General features: G+C 42.9%; 1 protein-coding gene across 1 annotated transcript in view; it reads right to left on the bottom strand.

The window, feature by feature from the left end:
• Positions 1 to 528: 528 nt before the first annotated feature.
• LOC307122058 (SITS-binding protein) overlaps positions 529 to 20,003 on the bottom strand; it is a 76,167-nt gene continuing 56,692 nt past the window's right edge. The window contains exons 8-10 of the mRNA XM_079809873.1: positions 17,911 to 18,032; positions 10,185 to 10,364; positions 529 to 4,444 (exon numbers count right to left, since the gene is read on the bottom strand). Of these exons, the coding sequence (XP_079665999.1) occupies positions 4,268 to 4,444; positions 10,185 to 10,364; positions 17,911 to 18,032 (479 nt within the window). The 3' untranslated portion in view covers positions 529 to 4,267. The remainder of the gene's footprint in view (positions 4,445 to 10,184; positions 10,365 to 17,910; positions 18,033 to 20,003) is intronic.

Consider the following 20,003-nt stretch of genomic DNA (forward strand, 5'->3'; position numbering starts at 1 on the left):
TCCATGGAATCCTATTTGATCTGCAATCAAATCAAAAGTGCCTTCTACTGTCAGGGATTGAATTTGCATGTTCACTTGGCGCATCTTTGTGTTTATACCAAAGTGATTTTCACTAAGACGCGTCGAAAAACGCTGGCGATAAGCGTGCACGATAATCGTCCTGGTGTACATGAGGCTTTAAGCTAATCATTATTAACATATTTCACCTGAATGTTTAAATGTAATTGAATGTGTAAATTGTATATTATTATTAATTATTATGTAAACTATGTTATGATATAAAATATCTACATCTAATTATTTTAATTCTACATATAATATACCTACTTACATAACATTTTAAATAGTACATTTTCCTCCCCAATCGATAACAATGAGAATTTTTATAAAAAACAGAAAAGCAATTTTTCTCAAAATGGGTTAAAATTTCTCCAAGCCTTCTTCTTTGCTTCTTTTGACTTTGGGGTAGAACGGGACATGATCTTGACAGGTTTCACAGGATTTAGTCTGTAAACAACAGGCTCCTATACAGTAACAAAATGTAAACTTTATTGCAGATTGACATCTCTATTTTTCAGATTAACAGAAGACAGAAAAGTGTAATGGCACAGTCATATGATATATGCATATTGCTGATTGGCTTGCGGCACCTGATTAAAAAAAAAAAAAACACCTCAAAGATTGCTCAGCAGGGACCTTTTCAGAATATCATTTTCATAGCGCAGCATTTGAATATAAAATACAAGCAAACCAAGGCTCCCAAGACACCACTCTATATAAGATCATCACAATTAGTCTCTTCTGTAAATGCTCAAATGAAAAGAGCATCAAGAGATTAAGACGTTAACAGTGCGCTGGGGCGTAAGACATTTTCTTTCTCTTGGATTTGATATCTTTGACCTGAGAAACCTGCAGATACAGTAAACATTCAAAATCACAGTGAGGATTAAGAGGACATTCCCAGTAGGACACGCGTATCAGGTGATACTGATCAAGTTCTCCTTCTCTCTCTGCGCTGTAGATTCACACGGCGGGGATTGTGATTTAGTGTTTTAGCACAGGGACTAATGCCTTGTCGAGGCATGAGAGATTCACAAGCTGAGTAGCAGCACCTCTATCAAATGATTGAAAAAATTCATCTGCATTTTGCCAAACTCACTTAAAGTGCCCCTATTATGCTTTTTCGAATATATTACCCTACATGCAGTGTGTGAGATAGCTGTTTGTGAATGTAAAAGGTCTCCAAAGTTTTAAAGATCAAAATGCACAACAAAGTTATTGTCTCCTAAAAGAAAGAATCTATTCTGAAACACTTCCTGTCACAAACCCTGGGTTTGGAACACATTTGCATAATGCCAGCCTATGGTCTTCATTGGCTGCCCACAAACGTCTACTTTGACCCGCCCTCAAACACTTTAGTTGTAGATGAGGCCTGGAAAATGTTTTCTACTCTGCGAAAGCACATCCACTTTGCGTGCACTTCCAAAAGATGAGGACTCGCATGGAGCATTGTATTCCAATTACAATCGGTTTAAAAGTCCAATCCGAATGAAAATGCTCCTTGCAAGCACCTCAATTGGGATACAAATTCCCAAACTTTCAATAAGTTTGCAAGGGAAAAAATGCACAGAACTTTCCCCTCCCATCAGGTCATCTGACCAATCAGAGCAGAGTAGACCAATCAGAACAGACTGGGCCATCTGACCAATCAGCGCAGAGTAGACCAATCAGAACAGACTGGGCCATCTGACCAATCAGCGCAGAGTAGACCAATCACAACAGACTGGGCCATCTGACCAATCAGCGCAGAGTAGACCAATCAGAACAGACTGGGCCATCTGACCAATCAGAGCAGAGTAGACCAATCACAACAGACAGGGCCATCTGACCAATCAGCGCAGAGTAGACCAATCAGAACAGACTGGGCCATCTGACCAATCAGTGCAGAGTAGACCAATCACAACAGACAGGGCCATCTGACCAATCAGCGCAGAGTAGACCAATCACAACAGACAGGGCCATCTGACCAATCAGAGCAGAGTAGACCAATCAGAACAGACTGGGCCATCTGACCAATCAGAGCAGAGTAGACCAATCACAACAGACAGGGCCATCTGACCAATCAGCGCAGAGTAGACCAATCACAACAGACAGGGCCATCTGACCAATCAGCGCAGAGTAGACCAATCAGAACAGACTGGGCCATCTGACCAATCAGTGCAGAGTAGACCAATCACAACAGACAGGGCCATCTGACCAATCAGTGCAGAGTAGACCAATCACAACAGACAGGGCCATCTGACCAATCAGCGCAGAGTAGACCAATCACAACAGACAGGGCCATCTGACCAATCAGAGCAGAGTAGACCAATCAGAACAGACTGGGCCATCTGACCAATCAGAGCAGAGTAGACCAATCACAACAGACAGGGCCATCTGACCAATCAGCGCAGAGTAGACCAATCAGAACAGACTGGGCCATCTGACCAATCAGTGCAGAGTAGACCAATCACAACAGACAGGGCCATCTGACCAATCAGTGCAGAGTAGACCAATCAGAACAGACTGGGCCATCTGACCAATCAGAGCAGAGTAGACCAATCACAACAGATTGGGCCATCTGACCAATCAGTGCAGAGTAGACCAATCAGAACAGACTGGGCCATCTGACCAATCAGAGCAGAGTAGACCAATCACAACAGACTGGGCCATCTGACCAATCAGTGCAGAGTAGACCAATCACAACAGACAGGGCCATCTGACCAATCAGAGCAGAGTAGACCAATCACAACAGACAGGGCCATCTGACCAATCAGAGCAGAGTAGACCAATCACAACAGACTGGGCCATCTGACCAATCAGTGCAGAGTAGACCAATCACAACAGACTGGGCCATCTGACCAATCAGAGCAGAGTAGACCAATCACAACAGACAGGGCCATCTGACCAATCAGAGCAGAGAAGACTCTCGGAAAGGAGGGGTTTAGAGAGACTGAATCCTTGATTGAGCTGTTTCAGACACCGTAAGAAAGAGGTGATGCTGCAATATATATTATGGGAAAATGTTTTTGATCTTGAATGCATGTAAACCGATTGTAAGAGACCTTCAAAAGAATTTAGGAACCTTTAATTTAGCATAATAGGAGCACTTTAAACCACAATTCTACAGGACAATGTTCCCCTCAGGCCGTAGAAAAATCTACTTTCGTTAACCCAATTCATTTGTAATGGTGGAATTTAGCTTTCTAAAAATTAGCAACTACATTTAAGAAAACCAGGTATTTTAAACATGACCACAAAATGTACAAATGCCGCTACAATCATCAACGTTTTTCTAAAGTTAAGGCAGACGTCGTCAATGAATGATCAAGTTTAGTCTGAAGCGATATAAATACAAAACTCTAATTCTACCTTCAATAATGTCCTACAGTATGAATTACGTAATATCTAGAATTACCATATTGGTTAATCTGGTCAGTTAGAAGCTAAACAAATCATTATTAAAATCAGCATATCAAAATCTCTTATGAAGTAACAAATTTGTCCTTTGTGTGTTCCATTAAAACTAAGACTGTACAGCTATTGTTTGACATTGGCTCATATTCTTCTGCTACTGATTGATCTTCAATATACATGTATATGTAGTACAAAATGAGTGTGCTATTCACATTAAAAGCCCTTCATTTCAGTCTCCCCTATCAATAAGTGCTTCTCTCACAGTTCATGTTGAAAAGTTTGCATCCAAAAAAACACCATGAGAACTTGAGGTACAGTTAAAACATTACAAACTACAGCAAATATTCAGCAAAGTTCAAGTAAAACCCCGCTGTGATGAGTGATGTCTAAGGTATTTTCATCTTCACCCATTTAGCGCATCGGTTTGTCCTTGTAGAGTCGTTCTCAATTTTTTTCGATAGTTTGGTCATCGTAAAATTCCATTGATAGTTTTTAAGCAAAGGGTTTGATATCTAGCTCCATATCATGGTAACAATTTAACTTTAAGAGGCTATAAGAATTTATCAAATGTAAACGGCGTTCTGAAGACAAATCTCATGAATTAACAAAACAAGTAGCGGAGAAAAACAAGAGGGATCTAAAAATCATGAGAAAATATAAATGATTTTGATTTTTAAAGTGCAATTGTAAAACTATCTTCTACCTAATCTCAAGATTCCTTGAGACACAGATAATGGTCTTTATGGAAAGTGCAATTTGAGATCAGCACAAGTGAAAATGTCAAAAATAGAAAAAAAGTTGTAAGGAAGCCTCAGGATCTCTGTCGTACAAAAACCGGCACGTCCCCAAGGCCGACCGGGTAACTTTCCAGAAACGTCCCTCCATCGAACACTTGAGCATTGTTCGTGTCCTGCCACTGAAAGCCACTCTCAGGCAGGTAAATGTCTCTTTGTACAGCTCCTTTTTCTGTAACCGGAGCAACAAGAACCTAGAAAAAAAAGGAACAATCGTGGTGATTTCGCCTGGGAGGATTTGATCAACATCCTTTGTTAGTCCTGGAACAACATTCCTTTGAACCAGATGGTTTATAGGATTAGGATTTGACTTTGGGTTGGGGTTTAGTAGCTTAAAGGAACACGCCACTTTTTTAGGCTCATTTTCCAGCTCCCATTGAGTGAAACATTTGAGTTTTACTGTTTTCGAATCCATTCAGCCGATCTCCGGGTCTGGCGGTAGCACTTTTAGCATAGCTTAGCATAGATCATTGAATCTGATTAGACCGTTAGCATCTCGCTCAAAAAAATGACCAAAGAGTTTCGAGATTTTTCCTATTTAAAACTTGACTCTTCTGTAGTTACATCGTGTGCTAAGACCGACGGAAAATGAAAAGTCGTGATTTTCTAGGCCGATATGACAAGGAACTATTCTCTCATTCCTGCGTAATAATCAAGGAACTTTGCTGCCGTACCATGAGTGCAGCGGTGCAATGATATTACACAGCACCTGAAAATAGTCCCCAGCGCTCTCTGTGCAAGCAGGTTGTCACGTAGGTTATGTTGACAGAAGTTAGCCTATTTTCAGGTGCTGTGTAATATCATTGCGCCGCTGCACTCATGGTACGGCAGCAAAGTTACTTGATTATTACGCAGGAATGAGAGAATAGTTCCTAGCCATATCGGTCTAGAAAATCACAACTTTTCATTTTCCGTCAGTCTTAGTACACGATTTAACTGCAAAAGAGTCAAGTTTTAAATAGGAAAAATATCAAAACTCTTTGGTAACTTAAAAAACGGTGTGTACTAGGGCTGCACGATATTGGAAAAAATTACATTGCGAAAAATTTGTTCCCAACGATATATATTGCGATATTGAGAGCCATCAATCCAGGCTAAAGTTAATAATTACCATTCCATGATATTAATAATTTCACTAATAAGCAAGTTTCATTACAAGTGACAAAAAGGTCACTTAATATTTTATTCCAAAATTAGAACATTTCTGTAAACACAAAAGCAGAACACATTTTTAAATAAAACAGCAGCTTTACACCAACCCCCCTGATAGGTTTACAACAATATAACTTAAAATAAATATATTTTTTATAAAACAACTTATAAGCATTTTGGTTCACAATCTTTTAAGTCAACTTTTCCTAGCTAAAGTAAAAGTGTTGGTGTTGGTCATCATAATCATGACTAAATATATGAAATAAACTAAATGAAATAAAACTTAAATTTTTTTTGTATTAAATCTTCTAAACAGATTAGAGAACATATTCCTGTAAACAGAAAAGCCGAACACATTTAAACAGCAGCTTTACAACACCAACCCCGCTGATTGGTTCATAACATAACTTAACTTTTTTTTTTCTTTTTTATAAAACAACTTATAAGCATTTTGGTTCACAATCTTTTGTTTTTAAGTCAACTTTTCTTAGCAAAAGTGCCAAAGTAAAACAGTGTTGGTCAACATCATAATTATGGCTAAACAAAATGAAATAAAACTTCTAAACTGAGTATTCTTTAGCATGATCATCATGATCATGCATGCTTAATTGCTTATGTATGCTGTATGCTTTGCCTACTCAAGGTTTTTAACTAAGAACACAAGTCTATCAACCTTTGCAGGCTTATGCGGCCTTCACGTGCTATCGGAATTATCGTAAATACGAGTTTCCTAGGTAAAAATTGCACATGAACACCCTCTGATGTCCTGTTTACCACTGGGAAGTTCGGAAATAATTTTGATACCCCAATTCCCGAGATGGGCATGTCATAAACTTTAAACATGAAGGCGGGGAGAACTAGACTGCTGTGGCAGGTGTGGTTTTATTGTTTTTTTCCCAAAACAGCTAGGTCGTCTTGTCTTGACATTAATGTAGTACATATTCGCATGTAAGAGTAATCATATGAAGCGTATTGTATGTTTGGTACACAGCAAAAATAGCCTGCATTTGACTGAAATTACAGAATCAGCAGAAAGCGGACTATCTGGAATGTTTATATGGTTGTCGGTGCATGGGACACTACATATGATGTTGGTTTTAATAAGATTTTCCCAATAAATAGGCAAGAATATCCTGGTGTCCACCATGATTCCTGTTCACTCCGACAACAAAGCACTTAAATGCAACAAGCTCGTAATCACGACTTCAGAAGTCGGAATTATCAAATTTCCGATAGCACGTGAGGTTTGTTGCCACTAGTACTGAAAAGTCTCTCTGACGGCGAGCTTGTCGCAGGAATACACATTTGTTTGTTCATTAGGCTATAATTCCTCAAAATAAGTAAAAAAAATCGTATTCTCTCTTAAGTTTTCGGTGCTGATGCAGGGACGCGACGCGTTCATGTTAACGGCACCTAAAAGCTGTCACATAGAACCAGCCGAAGCACTGTAGCCTGTTCCACTTGTTCAGATCGGCAGCTTTCACCATGTTCGCTGCATTATCTGTTGTTATACAGACTTGACGTGTCTCATCTAAGCCCCAAGCGGACTTTATGACACTCCATGCAAAGTACCTCTTTTTGGTCAACATTCTCCTTTTTGTAGGCGAAATAGTCCAAAATAGATGATTTCGACTTTCTTTTTGGTACGAAATTATCCTCTTCGTCGCGCATTTTTAGCAGTGAATGTTGGCTGTGAGCGGTGAGCAGCGGCACAGCGAACCAATCACTGTGCAGGCACGCGGAACTTGCATGTCACCCCGGCAACAAGCCATACAACAAACTCGTGTTTACTGTGTGCTACCCTGGTGCTACCGTTCTCTTAATACACCATGGGCTACTACCCTTCACATCGCATGTTCCGGCGATGTGACAATCGCTCACGCGCACATCGCGATGTCGATGTTAAAACAGAATATCGTTCAGCCCTAGTGTGTACTGACGCCTTTCCGCGGTTGAAACAACATTCCTTCTGATGTTCATTCATGTTTATTTGATGCTATAAATTAACTACAAGGAAGAAATTATCGGTTCACGTTAAAGAGCCACAAAATGGCATTTATTGTTTACTTTATTTCTTTAAAACACATTTTTTTTTAGAGGTTAAACTTTGTTTCATATCAAAAGTAACCTGCTCTGTCCTGTTTGTTGGCCCGTTCTCAGAGTCTTCTTTGCTCCGTGATGAATTTTTCACTGCGTGAGAACATGATGTGTGGCGTAAGAGCGACGGGGCTTGTCAGACATAGCAACAGTAACTAAAGGGGGCGGGTCTTTGTGAATTTCATTGACAAAATCAACACCGAAAACATACAGGGCCCGATCATACACCCGGTGCAATGCGACGGCAGGTGCGACGCAAGTGTTTTTTGCTAGTTTAAGCCCGACGCAGTTATCATTTTCACGTCCAGTGCCACATTGTTTAAATAGTAAATGCACACACATCTGTTCGCCCATGGGCATGCTGGTCTGAAAACAAGGTGTGTTCAGGCGCATTGTTGGTGCGTTGCTATTTTGAGGAACTGAAAACAACTGCGCCATTGACCAACAAATACTTGGTTTAAAGTCAATAGTGCAGGACTTTTTGTGTTATTTAAAGGGCGCGCCTATAAATATGTGCCTATAGGCAGGTGCACAATGCGCGTACACTCTGCTTTTTACACACACAAGGACGTGCAGCAGCACACACACATTTATAAATATTAAAAATAAAAGGATTCCTCTCTGGGGAAGCGTTCAGGCTTTCCTCTCGCAAATTCCACCATGTAAACAGCGAATCCACCACGGCGCGAGCATAACTGGCTTTTAAAGGGAATGGGAGATGAGACTCTGATTGGTTTATTGCACATTACACTCAAAACACACCCATGACTCATTAAGAGACTAGGGACAACCCTTTTAGACCATGCGCCGACCGTTTTTTCCGTCGTTAAAGGTCCCATGGCATGAAATTTTCATTTTATGAGGTATTTCAACATTAATATGAGTTCCCCTAGCCTGAATATTGTCCCCAAGTGGATAGAAATGTTGATCGGTGTAAAACCGAGTTCTGGCTGTCTTTCTCTGCCTTTGAGAAAATGACAGGCCAGACGAGCCAATCCTGAAGGCTCCTGGTTTGACGTCCAAGCAGGAACGGTTACCTCCCTTTCCCCGCCCAGAGAATCTGGCACGCCCATGCAAGCGCGAGAGATCATTAACGTTATTTGTGAACGAGTGAACACTGGCAGTTTCTCAGTGTTTGGATGTACAAATGAAAACAGAAGTCTTTCTTCAGTTCCTTCTGATCTGTGATCATTGATTTCTTATGTGTAGCTTATTATTTATTATTTGTGGACACGCAGCGGCTTCTCTCTCTCCCGACAGAACGGTGTTTTTGTGTTTTCTATCTTGTGAGTCAGTGTTTTTGTACGTCCTTGTCGCGTCTATCTGTTCTAAAATGTGCATACAGTCTTTTCTGTTTAACATCAGCAGTCACATCTTTAGAGATAAACTTCACACACGCCGAAGCTCGGCCTCCAACATCCCCGACCCCCAGTACTGCATCTGGCCCACAGCGGAGGCACCAAACGCGGCGTTAGATTAAGCAGAAGGGGGGTAAGCGTGAGGGTATCCGGCTAGGCTAGCCAGCTTTCCCCACAATAAACTGGATTACATTCGATTACTGCTGTTGTGTCTTTGTTTGCGCTGTGTAACGTTACTCAATGCGCGTCAATGACGCTATTCATATGATTGGAACATATCTAGAAATAATGCTTTAATCAAACTTACTAACTCGTTCATCTCGCTGTAATGGTACATTGCATGTGTTACAAAGTTGGTAGAATAATGATGAAGAGGACTCGGTGTGACTGGGACTCGTGTTTATTCAGAACTCTCAGATACAAACACAATAAACTCGCGCTGACTGACAGCGCTCTCATAACTCAGTAGTTACTATAAATAACTTTGTTAGCAATCGCTTCGTCTCCGTGATGTCCGGTTCGCGAACGAATCATTCTTTTGAATCGGTTCTTTTTAGTGAACCGAACCAGTTCACCAAATCGGACTGAATCGTTCTAAACGGTTCGCGTCTCGAGTCAGCGCTGATCCATAATTTACTAAAGTTACTAACTTTCTGACATGAGTGACAGCCCCTCCGACTAGAAATAAACTAATAACCTGAAGTATATGCTAGTAACTACAACAGTTCACCCTGAACTGAGACATGCTGAGAGAACTGATGAGAAGTGAACACAGGTCCATCCGTCTCTCTGGCAGACTCGTGCCTGCTCGTGCCTCGTTAAACCACGCCCCCTCCGCTCATTTAAAATGCAAAGATGTCAGCCAATCACAACAGTGGGCGTTTTTACTGAAGTCTCACAGCAGACACGCCTCTTGTAGCAGGGCATTCAGCCACAGGGCAAACAGCAGTATAGAAAAAATGCCTTTTATTTCTAAATTATGACATTTCATGATGTAAAAATCATACTAATAATATAAGTACACCTCAGAAAACACTATAAAATAATAGAAAAATGCCATGCCATGGGACCTTTAAACTAGCAAAAGTGGATTCGGACACGCCCTAAGTGAACCTGTGCAGTGCGCTTCAGACCATGCGCTCAGATCGTTAAAATAGGGCCCATAATCTCCTTCGGATTTCAGGTTAGGGTTGGAGGTTTGGACTGTGTTGTTCCAAAACCAACAAATGAAGGAACATGTCCTACTTGGTAAAATCATGGTCACTGTCTTTGAGAAATGAGCTTAAACTCAGGTCACTCCTAAATGGGTGGATTAGAAGCATCTTACCTCATCTCCAATGAGGAACTCATCATCAATGGTGAACGTGATTGGGTCATTTGGACTAAGCCACCACAGAGGTCTGTAGATGGGGTTTCCAGCATCTTGCCATTCCTCTGCGTATTTCAGTATCAAAGGAACGACAAAGTCGTGGTGCTTGGCTATGTAGAATCTGGTGAGGTTTAGAACCTAGACGGAAGGTGAGAGTGTCAGTGAATGCTTAAAACTTATATGAAAGAGGATGTTTTGTTCTACACATTTCTCGTCTAGCTCTGCTGTGGTTCGTTTCTAACATTCCTTGAGAGGTCACATCCTTCAGTTAACATCCTAGCCAGCCTCTGGTGACGGAAACAAAGCAAAACCACGTTCATAAAAAATCTATTCTCTAGATGAAAAAAAGTTTCATGAGATGAATTTTGAATAACTGCCTGAGTTCGGTTTAATTTTAAATGGGGAAAACAGGCCTGTGGCTTCCATTCCCATTTTCCTCCTATTTAGACCCAACATACTCATTGAGTCTCTAATGGGTGTTGGGTAATCGCACAAACGCTAGTACACATACACACACGCACACATAATGCCTGCAGAAGCCAATCAAACCGAATGGAAAATAAAGGCAAGTAAAGCATTTCAGTATGATCAGCACATTTAACATAAATACTAATTAATTATGATTTAAAGGGGTTAAGACTGTCCAGATAATATCCATGAGCCAAGATCAAAACCATTGCAAGTTCCAATACTATTTGCTCACTGCTGAAATAGAAGTCATAAAGTTCTTAAAGGGATTGTTCACCCTAAAATTGTCATCATTTATTCTCCCTTATGCCATACCAAATCCATTTGACTTTTTTCCTCAGACACGAAATGAGAAAATTTTAAGTAGTCATAAAAATACTTTTAGAATACTTAAGAATGTTGATTTTGTGTTATTAATTTATAGGGTTAGTTCACCCAAAAATTAAAATTAAGTCATCATTTATTCACCCTGGTTTTTTCCAATGCCGAAAGCCCTTGTTTTTGTTTTTGTTTTTCGGACCACAAAAGGAGCATTTATAAAAAATAGCATCAAGTTTTAAAAAATATATGCAAAAGTATCACAGAATGATCCCATGAGACACATCCCTTGATTTCAAACACTTGGAATATATACGACACGTGCTCGTCTAGCGTATGCCCTGTTACAACGATATACACATGGGTTTGTTGATGGACATACACTTGTTAATGCTGATGGTGAGGAATTACAGTTGTAACATCTCATAATGTACCTCAAAATGAGTAGCTATAAACCAGTGTTGTGCAAGTTACTTCCAAACTGTAATACATTATAGATTCCTTGTTACTGTTATTTAAAAGTAATTCTTTACCTTACAATATTACTGTCACATGTCTGTCCTGTCTTGTGGAGCACTTGGTGTTTTGTTGTTTTGGGCTATGTGCTCGTGTCTCTGTCTGATCCCTCCCCCTTGTTATCTGATTAGTGTTTAATTTCTCCCACCTGTTCCCTCCTGATTTCTTCCCCTTTATATAGCTCCCTTGTGTTCACTGTCTTTGTCGGTACGTTGTTTAACGTCTCCCTTCCCCGTGTTCCGCTCCCTCTCCTTGAACTGTGTTTGGTATGTTGTTGGTTTTGATATGTTATTTTCTTGTTTCGTGTTTGATTATGTTTTTTTCCCCCTTGTGGGTTTTTGTTTTTGATTATGTTTATTTTGTAAATAAATCCTTCCTTCATGCATTTGAGTCTTCACCCTAGTTTGTTTTAAGTGTAACGGTAACATAACGAACCGACCATGTTGAAGACTCAGCGGAGGAGGGTTTCAGCCTATCTACCTGCTCCCACTGCCTCATGCCCCCAATACGAACGTATCTTGAGGTTTCAGACTTTAGCATCCCTCCGCCAACAAGGGACCGATCTGAGGGAGTTTGCGGTCGAGTTCCTTACAGCGGCGGAGGGATTGAAGCTAAATGAAGGCCCTCTTAAAGACCTTTTCTTTTATGCACTCGACGGACCCATGGACTGGCTGTTTAGGAGGATGTTTGAGGGGAAGACGTTTGAGGCAATGGTGGAGGGTCTCGCTCGTGTGCAGGAGCGAGTGGCCAAGGCATCGATGACATCTCCGGTGGTCCCATTTCCGGTGGATACCGTTCCGTGGGACCCAGTTCCGGTGGTCCCAGTTCCGGCGGTCCTGAGTTTGGGGGGTTCAAAACGGAGGAAGAGGAGAAGGACTCCGTCCGCGCCTGTTCCGGTGGACCCTGTTCCGGCGGACGCTGTTCCGGCGGTCCCTGTTCCGGTGGACCCTGTTCCGGCGGACGCTGTTCCGACGGTCCCTGTTCCGGTGGACTCTGTTCCGGCAGACGCTGTTCCGGTGATCGCTGTTCCGGTGGTCGCTGTTCCGGTGGACCCTGTTCCGGTGGTCGCTGTTCCGGTGGACCGTGTTCCGGTGGTCCGTGTTCCGGTGTTCCGGTGGTCGCTGTTCCGGTGGTCGCTGTTCCGGTGGACCCTGTTCCGGTGGACCCTGTTCCGGTGGACCCTGTTCCGGCGGTCCCTGTTCCGGCGGTCCTTGTTCCGGCAGTCCCTGTTCCGGTGGACCCTGTTCCGGCGGACGCTGTTCCGGCAGTCCCTGTTCCGGTGGACCCTGTTCTGGTGGACGCTGTTCCGACGGTCCCTGTTCCGGTGGACTCTGTTCTGGCAGACGCTGTTCCGGTGGTCGCTGTTCCGGTGGTCGCTGTTCCGGTGGACCCTGTTCCGGTGGACCCTGTTCCGGTGGTCCGTGTTCCGGTGGTCCGTGTTCCGGTGGTCCGTGTTCCGGTGGTCCGTGTTCCGGTGGTCCGTGCTCTGCCCGCGCCGACCCGGCGCCCTGCTCTGACTGCGCCGCCCAGACGCCCTGCTCTGACTGCGCCGCCCAGACGCCCTGCTCTGACTGCGCCGCCCAGACGCCCGGCTCTGACTGCGCCGCCCAGACGCCCTGCTCTGACTGCGCCGCCCAGACGGCCTGCTCTGACTGCGCCGCCCAGACGCCCTGCTCTGACTGCGCGGCCCAGACGCCCTGCTCTGACTGCGCCGCCCAGACGGCCTGCTCTGACTGCGCCGCCCTGGCATCCTGCTCTTCCCGCGCCGCCCTGGCATCCTGCTCTTCCCGCGCCGCCCTGGCATCCTGCTCTTCCCGCGCCGCCCTGGCCGCCTGAACTCTGCGCGCCGCCCTGGCCGCCTGAATTCTGCGTGCCGCCCTGGCCGCCTGAACTCTGCGCGCCACCCTGGCCGCCTGAACTCTGCGCGCCGCCCTGGCCGCATAAACTTTTTGTTTCCCCCGTTCCTTCCTTGTCTGTTTTCCCCGTTCCTCCGTGGTTTGTCCCTCCCGTCCCGCCCTGGTCAGTCCCTCCCGTATCGCCCTGGTCAGTCCCTCCCGTCTCGCCCTGGTCAGTCCCTACCGTCCCGCCCTGGTCAGTCCCGCCCTGGGCAGTCCCTCCCGTCCCGCCCTGGGCAGTCCCTCCCGTCCCGCCCTGGGCAGTCCCTCCCGTCCCGCCCTGGGCAGTCCCTCCCGTCCCGCCCCGCCCTGGGCAGTCCCTCCCGTCCCACCCTGGTCAGTCCCTCCCGTCCCGCCCTGGTCAGTCCCTTCCGTCTCGCCCTGGTCAGTCCCTTCCGTCTCGCCCTGGTCAGTCCCTCCAGTCCAGCTCGGGTCTGTTTCGCCCTGGTCTGTCTCTCTCGCCCCGCCCTGGTCTGTCCCTCCCGCCCCGCCCTGGTCTGTCCCTCCCGCCCCGCCCTGGTCCGCCCCACCCTGGTCTGTCCTCCCGGTCCCGCCCTGCCTTTGTGGAGCGTCTGGTAGCCGCTCCTTAAAGAGGGGGTAATGTCACATGTCTGTCCTGTCTTGTGGAGCACTTGGTGTTTTGTTGTTTTGGGCTATGTGCTCGTGTCTCTGTCTGATCCCTCCCCCTTGTTATCTGATTAGTGTTTAATTTCTCCCACCTGTTCCCTCCTGATTTCTTCCCCTTTATATAGCTCCCTTGTGTTCACTGTCTTTGTCGGTACGTTGTTTAACGTCTCCCTTCCCCGTGTTCCGCTCCCTCTCCTTGAACTGTGTTTGGTATGTTGTTTGTTTTGATATGTTATTTTCTTGTTTCGTGTTTGATTATGTTTTTTTCCCCCTTGTGGGTTTTTGTTTTTGATTATGTTTATTTTGTAAATAAATCCTTCCTTCATGCATTTGAGTCTTCACCCTAGTTTGTTTTAAGTGTAACTGTAACAATTACTGTCTCAGAATTGTAACGCGTTATATTACTCATGTATTACCTTTGAGTTACTTTCACCAAAATAACTACAGAAGTAGAACTTAACATTCTAAAATGACAAAGTAGGCTACTACAGAGCATTTTACATCCAATAGAAGGCGATATGATGTAGCATAATGACTGTGGGCTATCCTGGCTTATCCACTGGCCAGCGCGAGCACAGAGGCCGAAATCATGCCTCGCGGCACTCCTGTAAAACCCACACACAATACAAAAGTACACCAGCAAGAGGGAGATGAATGAAACAAATCACTATACAAATACAGTGGGGAGAACAAGTATTTGATACACTGCCGATTTTGCAGGTAGCATGTAGAGGTCTGTAATTTTTATCATTGGTACTCTTCATCTGTGAGAGACGGAATCTAAAACAAAAATCCAGAAAATCACATTGTATGATTTTTAAATAATTAATTTGCATTTTATTGCATGACAAGTATTCGATCACCTACCAACCAGTAAGAATTCCGGCTCTCACAGACCTGTTAGTTTTTCTTTAAGAAGCCCTCCTGTTCGCCACTCATTACCTGTATTAACTGCACCTGTTTGAATTCGTTAGCTTTAAAAAAGACACCTGTCCACACACTCAATCAAACAGACTCCAACCTCTCCACAATGGCCAAGACCAGAGAGCTGTGTAAGGACATCAGGGATAAAATTGTAGACCTTCACAAGGCTGGGATGGGCTACAGGACAATAGGCAAGCAGCTTGGTGAGAAGGCAACAACTGTTGACGCAATTATTAGAAAATGGAAGAAGTTCAAGATGACGGTCAATCTCCCTCGGTCTGAGGCACCATCCAAGATCTCACCTCGTGGGGCATCAATGATCATGAGGAAGGTGACCACAGTCTCAAAGAAAAAACATTAGTAACACACTAAAGCATCATGGATTAAAATCCTGCAGCGCACGCAAGGTCCCCCTGCTCAAGCCAGCGCATGTCCAGACCCGTCAGAAGTTTGCCAATGACCATCTGGATGATCCAGAGGAGGAATGGGAGAAGGTCATGTGGTCTGATGAGACTAATTGGTCTCTTGGTAGAGATTGGTCTAAACTCCACTCGCCGTGTTTGGAGGAAGAAGAAGGATGAGTACAACCCCAAGAACACCATCCCAACCGTGAAGCATGGAGGTGGAAACATCATTCTTTGGGGATGCGTTTCTGCAAAGGGGACAGGACAACTGTACAGTTTTGAGGGGAGGATGGATGGGGCCGTGTATTGCGAGATCTTGGCCGACAACCTCCTTCCCTCAGTAAGAGCATTGAAGATGGGTCGTGGCTGGGTCTTCCAGCATGACAACGACCCGAAACACACAGCCAGGGCAACTAAGGAGTGGCTCCGTAAGAATCATCTCAAGGTCCTGGCGTGGCCTAGCCAGTCTCCAGACCTGAACCCAATAGAAAATCTTTGGAGGGAGCTGAAAGTCCATATTGCCCAGCGACAGCCCCGAAACCTGAAGGATCTGGAGAAGGTCTGTATGGAGGAGTGGGCCAAAATCCCTGCTGCAGTGTGTGCAAACCTGGTCAAGAACTACAGGAAACGTATGATCTCTGTAATTGCAAACAAAAGTTTCTGTACCAAATATTAAGTTCTGCTTTTCTGATGTATCAAATACTTATGTCATGCAATAAAATGCAAATTAATTACTTAAAAATCATACAATGTGATTTTACTGACTTCTACATGCTTTGTAAGTGGGCAAACCTGCAAAATCGGCAGTGTATCAAATACTTGTTCTCCCCACTGTAGCCTATATCAGAAGCTGTCATTTAGTCTTTATTTACAAACTTGGACACCACACGCGGCCATTGGCTGACCACGAACAAGTAATAACTTACTTGCATTTTTCATTCGTTATTGTCTTGCTGTTTTTCTTCTCCTTTTTTGTTGTTGTTAAATTTTGGGCTAAAAGTGCGTTACTGAACATGTACCAAGTAAAATATCACTGCAAATTGATTAGTAATGCCTTACTACTGCGTTACAGCAAAAAGTAATACATTACTGTAATGCATTACTTTTGTAACTCGTTACTCCCAACACTGCATATAACTGAGAGACGTCCTGCTCAAGTTGTCCTTGCGATGGAGGTTCGGGTGAATAACTAGTTCTTCCAATGTTTCATCATCGGACTCACGCTCTGATTGATATTGTAAAATCATCGTCATTGTTACTGTTTTTACAGTGTGTACAATCGTTAAGCTATAGGAAGCCTCCAGAGCTTAAGTTCAGTTATGGTAATGCGCTGTACGCGGTAGACCAATCACAACAGATTGTGCCGTCTGGCCAATCAGAGCAGAGTAGCTCACGGAAAGGAGGGATTTACAGAGACTGATTCATCCGTTGAGTCGTCTGAGAATCATTGAAAAATGTAGTGATGTGCAATGTATATTATGAGAAAATGACAGTGTTTTTTGACCTTTGATGCATGTAAACATGTTGTAGAAGACTTCCGAAAAGAAATCAAGAGCCTTTAAAATAGCATAATTGGGGCACATGAAGCATGATGCTGATCGCTATTCACTGCCATTATATGGATGAGCACAAGCAGGACATTTTTTAAATTAAAATTCTCCTTTTGTGGTCTTAAAAAGTAGAAAGAAGGGTGTACAGCATTGAAACAACATCAGGGTGAGTAAATGATGACTTCATTTTCATTTCTGGGGGAATTAACCCTCTAGGTTGAAACTTCACTGCCTGTTCATTGGCAGTGATTAATGATCAGAATTTGCATGACCAAATTCAGCTGTCCCTCTACTTTTTTGTCTAAATATAACCACATTTGCCCAACTGTAGCAATGCAAACCAATGAAAGATCTACTTCTACCAGTGATTAGAAAAAAAAGAACCACCCCCTAGTCTGGACTGCAAAGTCAAATCACAAATGAAACCTGTAATTGTCTCTGGAAATTTTCTTTTCCACTTATCCAGCGATTCATTATTCCTGGTGCAGCGGTTCTCATTACAGTTAAGATTGAGAGTCATAAATTTGAAAGAGACACTAATGCAGACCAGATGGACCCTTAACCACAGGTGATGTTGGGGAAAGGCCAAGCAATTACACCCTGAAATGCAAGAAAAACAGCCACCTGGAGGATTCTCTGTGCCGGTCCTAAACTCAAACTGTGCTCTACGGGCTCAAATATATCAGTGCTTGAGACTAGATATTCTGGTATGTATTTAGATAGTATTTGGAGGAGGGCATTCTCATGATACACCATGGAGTGGATGAGTATTAGGTTCCTATTGTTATGTTAAGAATGAAACAGAAATCTCTCAATCTGAGGCGTTTAACTCTCAATGCGCCCAGTTTTCCTACCAGGGAACTCAGTCTTTATTACACTTAGCTCCATATGTTATCCCTTCTTCTCTCCTGACCACAATGAGAAAAAAACGACCGAAAGCTAAACCTGAATAGGGCTGAGGACTCGTCCTTGTTGCACTCACCCATTCCTTCTCAAAGACCCAAGGAGGTGTCTGGAAGCTGATGACAGGAAGAAAGGCTGCGATTCCCAGCCAGCGAACAAAGAGCTCATCGTCGGCAACCAGTTCGGCAGAGAGAGAGCCTCCTACGATTGAGGAATGCAAATGCATTCACATGTAAAAAAAGAAATGTATAATCATATGGGATTATTCAAAACTGTTTTACACAAAATTGTATATGATGTAATATAAAGTACTCTTTATATACATATATTGTTACACAGGGTCTCCAACCCTGCTCCTTGAGGGCTACCATCCTGCAGAGTTTAGCTCCAACCCTAATCAAACACACCTGAACCAACTAATCAATTGGGGCTTTCCAAAGCCACTAAGGCAAGCCTGCAACTTTCAGCCAAGAAATTGTAATGGCTAATGCTAACGCTCGACTGTGTTGGTACACAGGGATGGAGACTCCATGTCAATGGAGAAAAGGCTTCACTACACTGAATAATCCGCTTTTGTGAGGAAATAACTTATCATTTAATGAATCGACTGCCTACATCTTCAACACGTTTTACGCAAAACAATACTTTTGTTTGGGAATGATCTGTAGATTTTACTATGATAAAGAGGTTATTTTATAAGAGAAGGCAGAGAAGGGAATTTTGTGACGGGTAAGACTCATTTACGGCGTTACCATAGTATTTCATAGTAATATTGATTGATATAGTATATTGTCTAAAGAAAGTAAAACATTCAGATGAAGACTTGAAGGCATGTATGCATATGACACTGATATTATGCACTTTAATGAATAAAGAGAAAAGGAATTATTTAATTATAAATATGTGACCCTGGAGCACAAAACTAGTCATAAGGGTCAATTTTTTAAAATTGAGATTTATACATCATCTGAAGCTTTCCATTGATGTATGGTTTGTTAGGATAGGACAATATTTGGCTGAGATACAACTATCTGAAAATCTGGAATCTGAGGGTGCAAAAAAATCTAAACATTGAGAAAATCTCCTTTAAAGTTGTCCAAATGAAGTCCTTAGCAATACATATTTTTAATAATAATTATACATTTTTCACATATTTACGGTAGGGAATTTACAAAATATCTTCATGGAACATGAATATCCTAAAGAGTTTTGGCATAAGAGAAAAAAAGATAATTTTGACCCTTAAAATGTATTGTTGGCCATTGCCACAAATACCCATGAGACTTATGACTGGGTTTGTGCTTCAGGGTCACATATTGTATATTGTTTAATGAAAGAAAAAAAAGGAAGTTCTTTCTATCACTGCCAGGTTAATCTTGTACTGAAATGATTTATGACTGCATTGTGCCTAATGATGATGATATAACGTTTTTTTAATGAATGATGGTAAAAATACATATAATTTTAATAATTTATTAAATTACAATTAAGTTTTAGTGTACTCTTAAATGTAGTTTTATGTGCCCTGCAGTGACCAGTACTTAGCAGCTCAGAGATATTCATGCTTTTTTTCCGCAGTAAAGCACATTCCACAAACAATGCAGTCCTACTGAACCTTTACAAGCGATATATCAGCAAATATAGAAAATTAATTCATGAGACCAATGCGCTAAATCCACAAGAAACTGATTAACATAAACTGTAACTGACTGTCATAAAACTTTTAACGACGGGCATTGACATGTACACGATAGGCTGAGAGGTGCCTCACATGATCCAAGTTAGCCGTTGTTGGTAAGAGATACAAACCCTCTCATCTCCCTATAATAAGAAAAACTCTGGGGCTCTGGGAATGATTTTAGTTCTAGGAACGCCTTTTGGGGGAACTAAATTAGCTCCTACTTCAGAGTAGCGTCTAGCCCAGCACTATAGGAACTACCAGTGACGTAAGTGTACGCTGATTGGCCGAATGCACACGAAACACCAGCATCCGCTATTTTTAAAAGCAGTGTACACACACAGATTATAGCCTATATATTTCCTCCACAAACAAACTCTACCAAAGTCGTGGCCTAATGGTTAGAGAGTCGGACTTGTAACCCAAAGATTGCGGGTTCAAGTCTCAGGTCCGGCAGGAATGAGTAATAAGGGGGGAGTGAATAACTACCGCTC

The sequence above is a fragment of the Gobio gobio genome (genome assembly GCF_949357685.1).
Source record: "Gobio gobio genome assembly, chromosome: 25".
NCBI lineage: Eukaryota > Metazoa > Chordata > Actinopteri > Cypriniformes > Gobionidae > Gobio > Gobio gobio.